This window comes from Nansenia antarctica (genome assembly GCF_963989245.1).
Source record: "Nansenia antarctica genome assembly, chromosome: 3".
Lineage (NCBI taxonomy): Eukaryota > Metazoa > Chordata > Actinopteri > Argentiniformes > Microstomatidae > Nansenia > Nansenia antarctica.
The window spans coordinates 47,361,027-47,375,125 of NC_137688.1; the positions used below are offsets into that span (position 1 = coordinate 47,361,027).

Sequence of the window (14,099 nt, forward strand, 5' to 3'; positions counted from 1 at the left end):
CAGACGTGTTCATCTCACTGTGACAGATGGTGAATTTTGAATATGGAATATGTTAATTTGAATTGCATGGTCTCACAATATTTACCATAATTGTCTTTAATATTCTCATATAGACGGCTGAATATGTGTCCAAATAGGTTACATAGGCTATAACAACTACATTCTACGAAAGTCAAACACATTTTCTACAAAGTGATTAAAATAACCAATGATTTAATATGCAATGCTCTATTAAACAAAATATTATCCCATTTACATGCATGTTAGATTAGCAATGGACAGAGTGCATGATCACAGTCGATTTATTGGAGCATTCGATAGTGTCTATCACCTATACCCTGTGACACCTGTCATAAAAACATAAGCCTACAAATAATGAACGGAAACTAACTCCTATACATCCCTATTTCGCTTCTCGCTTAAGAAACAGGATATTCTTTTAAGTTACTATTTCAACTAGCCTATATTTCTCACCCACTCTTTCAACAGCAATAAAGCATCACCAGCAAGTAGGCCTTTTGTGTACTGAACAATATTAATCAATACTCTTTTTGTAGGTCTTTTTGGATAAGCCCTGAAAAATAATTTCAAAGACTGAAAATGATGCTCAGTCCAGACCAGGGTGACTCCGACCTCGGATGGGGACAATCCGACGCTGAGTCGGTGCTCAACGACATGAAGGTTGGATGCATGTCTGACGATCCGATGGAGGGGGAGGGGAAGACGAGGTCGCTGGCCCCGCCGGCTCTCAGCAGGGAGGAGAAGAGACGGAGGAGACGAGCCACAGCCAAGTACCGCTCGGCCCACGCCACGCGCGAGAGGATCCGCGTGGAAGCTTTCAACGTGGCCTTCGCTGAACTGAGGAAGTTGCTGCCAACCTTGCCCCCCGACAAGAAACTCTCCAAAATTGAGATCCTCAGACTTGCGATATGCTATATCTCCTATCTCAATCACGTTTTGGATGTCTAGGTGCAAATTAATTAGAATGGGACAATATAGCCTACGGATAATGGAGTGGCAGACATGAATATTGTTGATGATATTGGAGACACTTGGAAGTTGTCAGAAAGAGAGAGAGAGAGAGAGAGAGAGAAGCCTATGGTATAGATAGTTTTTACAAATTATTCCTGAGGCATTCAGTATGACCACTCACTGAACAGACAACAAACGTCGAGTCGTTAAGAGTCGTTAAGTGATAAGATGCAATAATTTGATAAGGGATTTATTCAGAAGATGTGGGGTGCGATAAATAGCCTAAACAATACAATTCCGTTTCCCCCAGTTTTCCAGTACGCTAATGTTACATTACAGGAAAACGAACAATACACGCTATGTGTAGCCTAATCAGCACTAAAGTTGTTGCCTAATAGCCTATCAATAAATGGGCTACATTAGGATACTACCAACCCATGGGTTTAAGAAAATGAATGATTGGTATTACGCTTTGGTGAGACTGGAGAACCCTGATGAACGGATGAAAAGGATGTAAACTAAATAATAGCTGCTTTATAGAAATAGCATAGTTGATGTTTCCGTAAAGGAAAAAAAAGTTCAATGCGTAAGTGCCACTTATGACACATGAAATTGTGACCTTAATCATTCTCATTTTAACTGTCTATGGAATTATTTATTTAAATGTGTTAATATCGAAAGTTATCTAATTTATTTATGTTTATAATAGGCTAACGTCTTTTGTATAAATGTCCATTGTTTGTATCATTGTGGATAATTATATATTTTAGGCTGTGACGTTTAACTTCGAAAGTGATGTTGTTGCTCTCCAAATGGCACTTTCTGTTTTTATATCATAATTTATCTTAGACGTTTAATTAGTACGTTAAATGTTATCTTATTTCTTTTTTTAAATGTCATGTCTATTGTCCACTAATGTCAACGATAAGCACTTCATTTTGGGTTGAACCCACAAAATGTCAACCTTCGTTTAGTTCCCTGCGTGTTAAAGGGGAGGTTGCTGAAAACTCGTACAGTGAAAACCAACAAGCTTACTAAAGAAACATTTTTCACTCAATATAGGCATATTCGGCCACAGAAAATTGGACATTAGGCCTACCAGGATAAGATTATCCGTTTTTCTAAGAAAAATCGAATTAGTGTAGTAGGCTATAACACGCAGTGCTGTGATATCACTTTACAATTCAGAGGCAAACCTCTTTTGCTGTGACCAAAAATCATTTCAAAGTAGTCTGATTTCTATTATCTTAAATGTTTTCTTTTACTTAAAGCTATTAGAGGTGTTTATTTATGTATCTGTCTCTGCTTTGTATCTGATAACACAATAAGTAATTTTATAGCGAGGAAAACATGTCTTCTATCCAAAGATTTTTTGTCTATTCAGGGTTGTGTACTTGTTGCTTTATGCAGATATTTTGTAGTAGAGTTATTGTGACAGCTGGTTTCTAATGAACGCATTTTTCATATTTTCCGGTGGTGTTTTTAATAATAAAAAAAAGAAATAGGCCTACATGATATTGTCGATTTCTGTTTTTGTTCTTTTTACATTTCAAGCGCTGAAACTGAGAATAAGAACATCCCTTTCAAATGCATAATTAGCCTATAAAATATCGCTGCCATGTAACATTCAGCGAAAACATTTTCAATCTGATTCTTCATCTGAAAGTATTATAACGTTCTATTCTGAGAAGAACCATTCGCGTAGATTATAGCCTATATGGAAATAAATGGTGCAAGATATCCTAAACAACAAGGCTCAAAAACAAGCACGATCACGTCCTCCAAATTCTGACGATCAGCTTCAGCATAAAAATAATTTATATGGCATAATATGAGTAGGCCGATGACACACACACACACACACACACACACACACACACACACACACACACACACACACACACAGACACGAGGCACTGGTCAGGCAAAGAGTGTATATGTGTGATATTTCCAGTGCATGTGTTCGCTGCTCCTCCTCGCTCCTGGCTGAAAGGCGCCATCCCCAGAGAGGGGGCAGGTGTTACTCCAGACGAGCCAAGACAACCAAATTACTGGCCGTCTGGCACCTCCCGTGGGAAAGAGAGAGGGAGAGCGGGGATGGGAGATGGAAATTTATGAGCAAGCAAGCACAGCCATGTAATATTGCCAAATGGTATGAGCAAAGATCCAAATCTTGTATTTGTTTATGATATATTGCCATCACTCGTGCACTTCTGGGCGTGTTGACTAAGAAACTAATAGTAGGATATATGACTAATGCATAAGACAGGCCCACTATCTCTACAATTGATTCATATGCTTATTGGATGAGCCACATGGGCAGACACTGCTTGAATTAATTGATTAACAAACAAACAAACAAACAAACACAATGCATTAAACATAGCTGTGATATGTGCATTAAATATGCATGTCAACAAACCCGAGGCGATTTGCACGAAACAAACTCGTACATGAAGGACTCGCTTTGTGGTAGACCTATAGTCTCGAGCCATCCGTAGCAATTCGAGGGAGGCCACACGTCTGATTTGGGAGACTAACTGATAGGTCTAATAGAGCGTGCGATCTTATATGAATTAAACAATTACACATTTCTGTGTGTAAAGATACCACATAAGCTATTCAGTATACTTTCAAATACCATATTTGCCACTGTATGCCATGATATTTGGTTGAAATACAAACAAAGAGGTATCAGGACTATAAAAGTAAATAATTAACCACTATACAGCCTCAAAACCAACTTCGGAAAAAAAAGTATAGGTTTCTATACATGAGCAGCAGAATTCAGGCAATTCAGGCATACAATACTGGAGCCTTTTTAAACTGATGGAAATCTAATATTTCACTTGTGAATGGTATGACATGACACATTTTAGGCCTGAACAGTTGATTAAACTGTAGTAGGCCTATAAGCACATTGCATAGGACGGTTTTGAGATTTAGAGGGGGGGGGGGGGGTGAGGAAAGCATCTCTTAATTGGTTTAGAGCGGGTGTGACACATGTACTGATGACCCCATCAACCCTCTCTCTAGTGACATCACTCTCAGGACAGCTAACAAAGCCCTTTACATGGGTCAGATAGAAGTGATGTTCTGTCCCTGGCACATGAAGACATTGATTGTGGATCTAAGTTGAAACCACTTCCTTAGTACTTACTTCTGTAAAACCTCCTCCTCTCACGAAGCCTCACTTCCTCCACCTCCTCCCTCTCCCCATTCCCCCCCGCCTCCTCATCCTCAGGTGGCTGCCATAATAAGAAAGGAAGACTTGCTTTAAATCCTTTCATGAGGAGAAGAGAGTGACATTTTTATTTTATTTTTGTCATGTTCAAGGTCGTCTTGTAGCCCTGATAGTCCAGTCAACACACAATCCTTAGAATTAGAATTTGTCCGTGTGACAAATTGGAGTTTCTTTATCAATGATAACATTCTAAAAAGGTGACACGAAACTCATAACTCAACTCAAAACAAGGCCAATGGTTGAATTGAACAAAATAATGAATATCTCAATGAATCATGTTTCTCAAAAACCTTTGGCAGAGGTCAGAATGATGTTAAGCTTTTACAGACAGTAGCCAGAGACACGGTTTGGCAATGTAGAATGTCTATCTTTTACATTCATATACAGTATATGTGTTTCATCTACATTTTCTTATCTCCAGAAAGTAAACCAACTGCGAACTCTTGCTAACTTCATTATCATAGACTTTTGCTCAAGTCTGTTCTGCTTATTTAGTACCAGGTCTGTCTGGACTTGAACTGCAGACCCATTCAGTGTTCCTCAACCCAAAATGGTTCCAATGCATGGTTCCTCCTCAATTTATTCTTTACAAACTCAAAGAGGAGGAGAAAGCGACAGCAGAAGCCCAAACTGCTGTGGGCCGTGAACAGACTGCCAGTGTGACCAGTGCATATGTGTTTGTGTGTGTGAGAAAGTGCCATATTGCCTCGCCTTTTCACTCAGGATTATGTAATGGCGGAGGCCCTACAAGTGACCATATGTCAGAAGGTGTACAGACGGCCTGGGATTACAATTGCCATTATCAACATTTGGCCATCCTCTCCCCTTCATCATTCAGGTAGTCTCCTCAAAGCCTGGAGTAGGACAACACACACGTTCGTCTAATTCGAAGGGGCTTGATAGCTTTGTGCTAATATAGAGGGGGAAACATATGACAACAAACAGCCATGTGTTCACTGTGCGATGAACAGCATTTGGTTTTTTTGTGCAGGCTCTGCTTTTTTTTTGCCCTTTTTTCCCCCTCCACTCGTGGGAATTATGACAATGTTCAATGTCCCCCCCCCCCCCCCCCCATCCAACACACACGGCCCTCCTCCTTCCATGTGTGTGTGTGTGTGTAGGCTATGTGTGTGTGTGTGTGTGTGTGTGTGTGTGTGTTGTGAAGTGTACGCACGCGGTGGTGCTATAGCAGCGAGCAGCGCCAGCAGTACAAAGGCAGGTCCATGTGTTGAAATGCGGCCCCCGGGATGGACGCATTATCCCTGCCCACTTCACCAGCAGGGTTCCGGGGCTCGAGCTGGCTCGTGGCCCTTTGTCTCCCAAACAGATGGAAATGGGCAGAGGAGGAGAGGAGGAGAGGAAGAGAGAGAGAGAGAGAGAGAGAGAGGGGGGGGAAGAAAAGAATGGAGTGACGGGAGGGATGAGGGGGGGGATAGTCAGTCTGTTCTCATTAACTCGTGTATTGAAGACGACGTACCCCCTCACAATGCGTCAGCAGCACTGGATGGTCCCTCTCTCATTCAGACTCACGCTCGGACCATCTGTACAGTGGGCATGTCACAAGGTGTGTGTGCATGCATTAGACCCCCCCCCCTCCCCTCTCCGCGGCCCACTCGTCCCAATCTGGCGAATTAAGATGCCATTTTCATTGGCTTTTAATTTGGTTAAAGATCTTTTAAATCCAATTTCTGACTCTTTGTTACCTCTCACTCAAGTCCCTGTCTGGGTTGTATGTCATTTTAGGCCACAAAAAAATATTTTAGGAGCTGGGAAAATGTGCAACAAAAATGTAGCTGGGAGGTTAAATTCAACAAATATCACTAAGGAATGCTTAATAGACATCATTGCATCTAAAGCTGGTTGATGTCAATCATTGCAATGTTCCTCTATCATCAGTAAGCTATAGAGAGAAGATACATGGTGGCTAATTAGGCAATCATTGATCTTGCTTGAATGCCCTCAAACAAATGCTTGATATGATGATTAGAAAAACACCACAATCAAAAGTGTTCATACTTTTATGGTCACCAACCAAACTGCCATTCAAAACAGACAAATGTAACAAATAAAAAGTAATTTATCACATGCTAAATGTAACAGGTTTAGCTACATTGTAGTAATGAGAATATCTCATATGGCTGGAAACAACATTTCGTAAATATTTCTCTGGAGAACCTATAAGCACAAATAATGTACTTGGTATTGAGACGTCTGTCTGTGGTGTGTGTGGTCTCGTAAACTGCGTTTGCTTTCACTTCGCCTTCATTTTACATGCCTAAATTTTTCTTTTTATGTTTTGACCAAAATCCCTAAACTCATAAACTGCATGTCTTCGGGGAGGGATCCATCCATCTTCCGGACACTAAATGTAATGATCTCATGGGCCCACCTTGCAGTCTCAATAGAGACCATCTGCACACTTACCGCGTTGAATAAACGTAAAATCGGATGATGGGTGCAGCAACTCACACGAGACGCGTGTCTAGTGAATGGGAGCGCGTGTCTCGCAATACACAGGTCTGTGTAATCAGATTTACCGCTTTCACTCAAAATGACTGATTCACGAGGGGAGGGGACGCTTCTGTTAACTGATGGCCGTATATCTATTACTTTAAGAAGGTCTGAAACGTACATTATGAAATGCTTTTGCCTTATCATAATGGTAGCCGATATTCTACCAAAGATAAAAGATACAAAAATAAAACATTACAACATATAACATTGTATGTGCTGATCTTATTTAAAAAAATAAATTTAAAAAATAGTGAGAACAATTAGTTATTTCATTATGTGTTCATGACTATCGTTTCCAAGGCCTGCAGGTCAGTTCTCGCTGTACGTTAGTAACTGCGATACCCTTATATGGCCAGAGCATGGCGCACTAACATTAGAATCTGACAGATCAGCCCAATCAGGTGACCATGCCATTCATCGAGCTACTTTAAATCAGTTGGATACCAGATACCCACAAACTGTTTTTTCTGACATCCTTGAATCCCTTATATCAACCATCATCATCCTTTGGTCTCAAGATTCAGTGGACCTTCTCCTGATGAACCGGGAGGAAATCGGGAGACTATTTAATATTCACAGCAGTTAACCCTGTCTCCATGCGTATGTGGCTTTCGGTGGGGTGGGAGAAAGGGAGGGTCATAGGGTCATGTCCTGGTCAGGACCTTTATTCTCTTCGGGGGTGGGGGTCTCTGTGGATGTGAAGAGAGCAAGCAGGGGTGAGAGGGGGTGAATGGCACAAGAGGCCAAAATATTGATTCAGCTATCCCTTTAGTGCTCATGGCAGCTGCTTTGTTGACATATTATTTGGGTTATGAATGAGTGTGTTGCGCATACATGTTAATGTGTACTTAAACCTTAGACACTGGGTGTCTTAAATAGTGGGAAATAGCTATTTACGTTCCCCTTTAAAGGCCTTTCCACGGCTTGACTGAGTTCATTGTTGTCTCTCACTGAGTGGATCAAAGCACCCTTGCTTGTAATCTAAATGGCTCAATGGAGCTTTCTGGTAGAACGTGATGGTTATCACCCATCTGCAGTGTTTTGATACTGCAGTAAAATAAACAATGGTATTATCTCAAGATCATTTCCCTTATCATGTCATACTGATGAATGCAAGTGTGTGTGTGTGTGTGTGTGTGTGTGTGTGTGTGTGTTTTATGACCATCATGAATCCAATGCATCTACAGTTTGAGCACTTCCATGAGAAACCGCCAGAAAGAAAGTGTGTGCATCCAACAGAGGGTGGCGGGAGGATGTTTATCTGGTTTCCATGGCACCAAGATCTTTATTTGCTCTCTCATGTCACAAATCATCCCACTTTAGCTTGCAACATGTGTGACACACATTAAATGTGGGTTATGGTTAGGGTTGTGATATGTCCTCCAACCAGTAGCTGTACCTCCCTAGTCCTGGGAGGCAATGTGTTTTGGATTAATACAAAACAACAACTTGGAATGGTTGGTGTGGCCTGTTCTATGAATAAACCAAGCTAATTATTAGCCAAGACACCACCTTAGCACAGATATGTTTGATAGTTATTGTTGATGTGTTTTTTTTATGTGTTAGCAAGACCTAGTAGGCTAGATGTAACAGCATAAGGGCAATAAGCTAGTAATACCACACATTGAATTACCAGGTATAATACAATCCAGGCAAACATTGTCAACAGGTTCTACTTACCTGTCCCTTTAGCCGATGTCCACCTTCCTCTTTCTGTGTCAGTCCACTCATATCAGCCTATGCGTATTGACAGTTCCTGGGGAAAGTACTGTATTGTAATAATTGCATAGTGACAACCCCATTCCCCCCTAGCGCACCATACTTCCCCTAGCGCACCATACTCGCACTACACATGTTCCCTTTCTCATACGAAGCATTGCTGCCCCCTGCAAAACATTCCTTGTGACCAGGGTGATTCCTACGGCTCACCCGGGCTGGTCCCTCCCGTGTACCGAGTGCTGCTAGGAGGAGGCGAAGTCTTTCAAATGTACATTTATGGCTGAAACCTCGCTCGTTGGAAATGATATGATCTCCTCTCAAGGTGAGTCGGTTTCCAATTTATCCGAGACATAATTAGAACGAATCCTAAATAAGTTGTCCGTAGGTACAAGTGCGAGGCAGAGCAATGTATGAGTTTTTTCCTGCTTCATGTAGGTTACTTAGGCTATATTCTTCGCTAGAGAGACTAGTACGGGTGTGTTTATTTGGACACTGATCTTTTTTGCTACAAGAGATGTCAGCACGTCCATGTTGTTTCGTAAAACATATGTCTGATATATATATATATATATATATATATATATATATATATATATATATATATAGAACATCTTATCAACTCTTATCTGATGTGAATGCCCTCAACTCAAATGACTGCAGTCGGTCAACGTTGGGTGTGAAAGTAACCCTTTCATATTCACGGAGCGGTGTTCCAAGTTTTCTCAAGCCTTATCGATATCAAACATGATGTGAAATCGACCCGTCTCTGCTACAATATTGCCATGTATCTAGAACGTCTCTCACCAGGCATGTTTTTAAGATTGACTTTGAAAAATCGTAGATGGGTTAAGGTTGCATACGGTTGACCGAATTCCTCTGTGAGTTCACCTCAACTCCGGCTACCTGGTAACAGAGGCGCTCATGTCACCGAACGAGACAGAAACACTGTTGCACGTCGCCGCCGCCGCTTCGGGAATTTGGCAACATAATTGACAAACATATCGTGCAAACATTGAAATGTTCCCCTTCAAACAAGCCCTACTTGTTCCAAGATAATGTACATTACCAACAGGGCACGGCTCTTCAGGCCTAACGGGAGACCAGGGAGTTTCCTATGGAAGTCCGCCATTGGGGTGTACAGGTACAGGGTTGGGCAGGCAACATTTACATTTACATGTTTGGCATTTAGCAGACGCCTTATTCCAAAGCGACTTACAATCAATACATTTGAATACTAAGCATGTGAATCAGCAATCCACCTGTGAGGTGCTCTGCACACCGGCTTAAGTTCATGCTTTGAAACAGAGTCGTTCTAAACGTGTCTGGACTGTTATGGAGCAGTGTTCCCGACTGGATGTGACTTACTCGATGGAAGTCGGTTCACGTTGAGTTGGTAAAACATACCTGATGTCATGAAAAGTGGTTTGTATGTTGTTGAAGAAATACAGTCTTTTGAAAGGCTGAGGAAATACTGTGATTCCCTTGAAACAAAGGATGGGGGATGAAAACTATCCAATTCGTATGATTAGGAACTCTAAAGTTAGAGCTGTCACCTGCACCTGAACACCACACAACGAACCAAATCCAGCTATGGTCCAGGTCATTGGACAGAACAGGCTGTACACAAACACAAACGCTGTCACTGTGGGGATGATATTCCCAAGTGAACACATTTTCTAGCCTGTCAGATACTGTAATCTCACAAGTACAATTATAGGAATTGATTTTTTTTTCTCAGTGTGAATGTGTGTACGTTTCAAGTTTCAAATGTTGGTGTACTGTCTGGGATACAGGAGAGTGTATGCCAATTACTTTTTTTTTTTTACTCATAAGCTCTCCTCTTCAAAAAGACAAAATACAGTAGTAACACAATAATACAGTAACTGTAATACACCAGCAGCAGTGACTATACTCAGCAGACTATACTCAGACTATACTCAATGAATACCTGTGCAAGGTCATCTCCATGGGAAGCCTACTCTCTGAGCTCTCTGTCCCCCCCCCCCCCCCCCCCTCGGTACAGATTCAGGATGGGTGGTAGTGCTTAGGAAACGCCAGAACAATGAAACTCCGTTTTGTTGTAAAACATGCCTAACTTGTCTCAGATGAGAATGCGCTCAGTTGTGAGAACGACAATCTCTTCCTGGCCATGAATAATGCAGAGCAATCATTATCATACTGTATGAAAGTATTTTTTATGCGAACACTGAGTCTGACGTCTAGGAGATGTGTGATTATAGGTGGTTCCCTGGTGGGTTTGATGGGATTTGGTGGGAGTTTCCTGGTGGGATTTAACATTTCCCTTGCTCTCTATTCCGGTAATGGTTCTTGTTTGTGTGTCACATTTTGACAGGGCAGCAAACAGAATATTTTAAATATGTTGGCATGATAACTGTCATAAGTTCCTTTGTGTGTGTGTGTGTGTGTGTGTGTGTGTGTCTGAGAGAGAGATATAAAGGGATTGTGCATGCATGTCGGTGCGTGTGCATGTGATTGAGAGTCAGCAGTCAACATGGATGGGGATTGCCTCTTGAGAATTCAAGCCTGTGTCAGTGGTGTGCATGGCGAAGCAGGCGGAGGGAAAAACAAATGAAAGAACCTCAGACAGACAGAGTTGCACCCTGGAAGTAGTCCAAGAGGACATAATATGACTATTTTAGATTAAACAGAACATATACATGTAGAGATGAGAATAATGCGCTTGTGACAAGTCAGAACGAGGGTCGTCCAAAATCCATGAATTTATCCAATTTGTTTGGATGCCTGAAACACAGATAAGATAAGTAAGATGCATGTTAGAATCGTGTATTTTCTTCTTCTTCTTCTTCTTCTTCTTCTTCTTCTTACTACTGTAGTTGCCCGCCTGTCCTCTTTTTCATCCTGATTCTACAGAGACAAATAACAGAGCTCAATTGTAAGGCGGGTCATGCATCTGTGACGGCTGTCTCTGGTGGTCCTATATAACCAGCGGTGTCTGTACTCGGTACCCTGTGTCTCTGACACTAATGAATAGCTCGGGGAGAGGGTGACATTCCAGAATGTTGATAGAATTCCATGGAATTAATGGCCTCATTTTGCTCATGGACAGCATCTTGATGACCATGTGACTCAGGCTTTATAACACATTGGGCCGGTTTCACAGACAAGGCTTAAGCCTAATCCTAGACTAAAAAACATCTTCAATGGAGATTTTACATTGAAAGTGTGATTTAGTCCAGGACTAGGCTTAAGCCTTGTCTCTGAAACCGGCCCAATGATTGAGTTGCATTAATTTTCTTCCTCTCTCTCTCTCTCTCAGTTCCCCTCTTAGGTGTCTTTCATCAATCATGTTGTTACCTTCTCACTGAATTAATTAGTATCTAGCATGTTCTGGTTGTCTCATTATGCTGTGGGGAAATGTCTTATCCGACTGTTGTTGATTTCAATGTAATGCAGCAGAGCCAAACAGATGAAGGGACAGCCTGTGTGTGTCTGTCTGTCTATATGTCTGCCTCTCGGTTTGTCTTTGTGTGTTAATATGTACACACACACACACACACACACACACACACACACACACACACACACACACACACACACACACACACACACACACACACACACACACACACACAAAACCAAACATTCAAACAGTCAGCTTTTAAACAAAAAAGGGCAGGATGGCTGGGTCTGGCTGGGTCCTGTTTGGAGAAGTGCCAGCGCTGTTCTTTTGTCCCCAAGTTATTTACCCCCCCCTGTGCCAGGAACTAAAGGTCTCGATTTCTCATGTCCTGCACTACAACTCCCCCCCAACAACAAACAACAACAAAACTGGCCTAGTGACATAGAGCAGAGAAAGCAGACGGAGAAAGCAGACCGAACCCTCGTCTGTTACACTCAGGCAGTGTCTGCAGAGATGGGGTTGGAGAGCATTGCTGTCTGGTGAAGGTCATACACATTGTTGACACCTAATGATGATTAGATTTTAATCGGGTCTTTGTTCTTGTTGTGGGAGGGACTCTGAAGACAGAGTGGTGGCAGAATGAGCAGGGGCCCTGTGCAAGAACATCCCCTCTCAAGGAGCTCTTCTCTTTGTTCTTGGGTTTGTGGTTAACATGCAGTTGAAAGATGAGGCTTTGCTGACGAGTGTTCTGCTGTCGATGCGGTTGTCAGAGTTCCCTGCTCTGTGTACAAGAAGACTGTTTTTCATCTCCTGTGTTTGCTTCTGGGGTGTTTACGCTCCTGCACTGCCTCAAGCATGAATACCAGATTATTGCACCTGTATGTGTGGGGCTGTGTGCATTTGCATGTGTGCATGTGTTTGTGCGTGTGTGTGTGTGTGTGTGTATGTGTGTATGTGTGTATGTGTGTGTGTGTGTGTGTGTATCTGTGTGTATGTATGCGTGTGTGTGTGTGTGTGTGTGTGTGTGTGTGTTTGTGTTTGTCTGCCAGCCTGCCGGCCTGGTATAGATCAGTCTCCATTCCACCTCCCAGCAGCTCTGGGTGGGTGCTGGGGAGAGAGGATGTTTAGTTTACCCAGTGTAAAGAGGAAGAGAGAGACGGAATGGAGGAAAGTCAACAAGCATGTTCTAATTGGCAGACTCTGGTCCAGTGCCAGCCGGTTTCTTCGTGCCATACTGAAAACTGGTCGGCAGGCTATTGCTGCTGGGCGTTGGATGCTACTGATGCCCTGAGGGGTTATGTGTGTTTGTGTGTGAGTGTGTGAGTGTGTGTGTAGGTGTGTGTGTGTGTGTGTGAGTGTGAGTGTGAGTGTGAGTGTGAGTGTGAGTGTGAGTGTGAGTGTGAGTGTGAGTGTGTGTGTGTGTGTGTGTGTGTCTGCTTTATAAAAATTAAAATATATCGATATAGCTGAGTACTGCAATATTATTTTTCATCCATCCCTAGCTTTCTGGGAAGAAAATAAATTCTATAAATAAAGATTACTTACTTGCTTTTCAAATGTACATTTGGGACAGTAATAGTTCAGTCAAATGACTGGCATGCTACTGGTTGATAAGTAAGTAAGTAAGCTAGCTAGCTAGCTATGGCCATGCCAACATAAAAGCTATAGCTGACTAGTGAATCTGCATCAACCTTAATGGTATTCAAATACATTTGTCTTTCCAATTTAAGATACACATTAATCTGTGGTAGTGAGCTAATGGAGAAACAACGAGCAGTAAGAGTTTACTCAGGAATGTCCGGAATGCTAGCGGCGGCATAGCATGGTGTTCGAAAGACCTGATTACATCTCCCGGGCTCATTTTGGCACCCGGACATTATTTGGCATGACAGTGCCAATCAGGAACATCAGGCAGTTTTTCCTCTAGGTCTACCTTTAGGCAAGACGCTCTCTGTAAGCGACAGAAAGGGCTGTCCTCATTAACATTTCCAACTGAAACCAACAGGCTTATTGTAGCATCGCTATGCTGTAGGCTGCGTGGCAGGTGGTGAAGTATTTTCACATGAAACTAGCTCTTTTTTATCACAGCATTCCCTCTGACCCCCCACCCGGCCCGGACCCCATCTATTTAACCCTATTAATCCCTGTTTCATCCCTTCATCCCTCATTCTTAAGAGGATTAGCTCTGGAGATGAAAATGCCTGTGTGAAGCCCACTGCAGAATTAGGCCCCGGCCCCTGGCTTACCCCGACCAGAGTGTCTGTACTG

The 14,099-nt window shown here is 42.3% G+C and overlaps 2 protein-coding genes across 2 annotated transcripts in view; both read left to right on the forward strand.

Annotated features, from left to right (window-relative positions):
* Window positions 1-597: 597 nt before the first annotated feature.
* On the forward strand, window positions 598-969 carry LOC308153273 (helix-loop-helix protein 2-like; the record flags this gene model as incomplete). Its single annotated transcript, XM_080526360.1, has 1 exon — window positions 598-969. Exon 1 carries the CDS (start codon window positions 601-603, stop codon window positions 967-969), a length of 369 nt encoding a protein of 122 aa, XP_080382486.1. The 5' UTR covers window positions 598-600.
* Window positions 970-8,647: 7,678 nt separating this feature from the next.
* Window positions 8,648-14,099, forward strand: part of LOC308153263 (vang-like protein 1) — a 49,341-nt gene continuing 43,889 nt past the window's right edge. The window contains exon 1 of the mRNA XM_080526349.1: window positions 8,648-8,771. The gene's annotated coding sequence lies outside the window, so the exon portion shown is untranslated. The remainder of the gene's footprint in view (window positions 8,772-14,099) is intronic.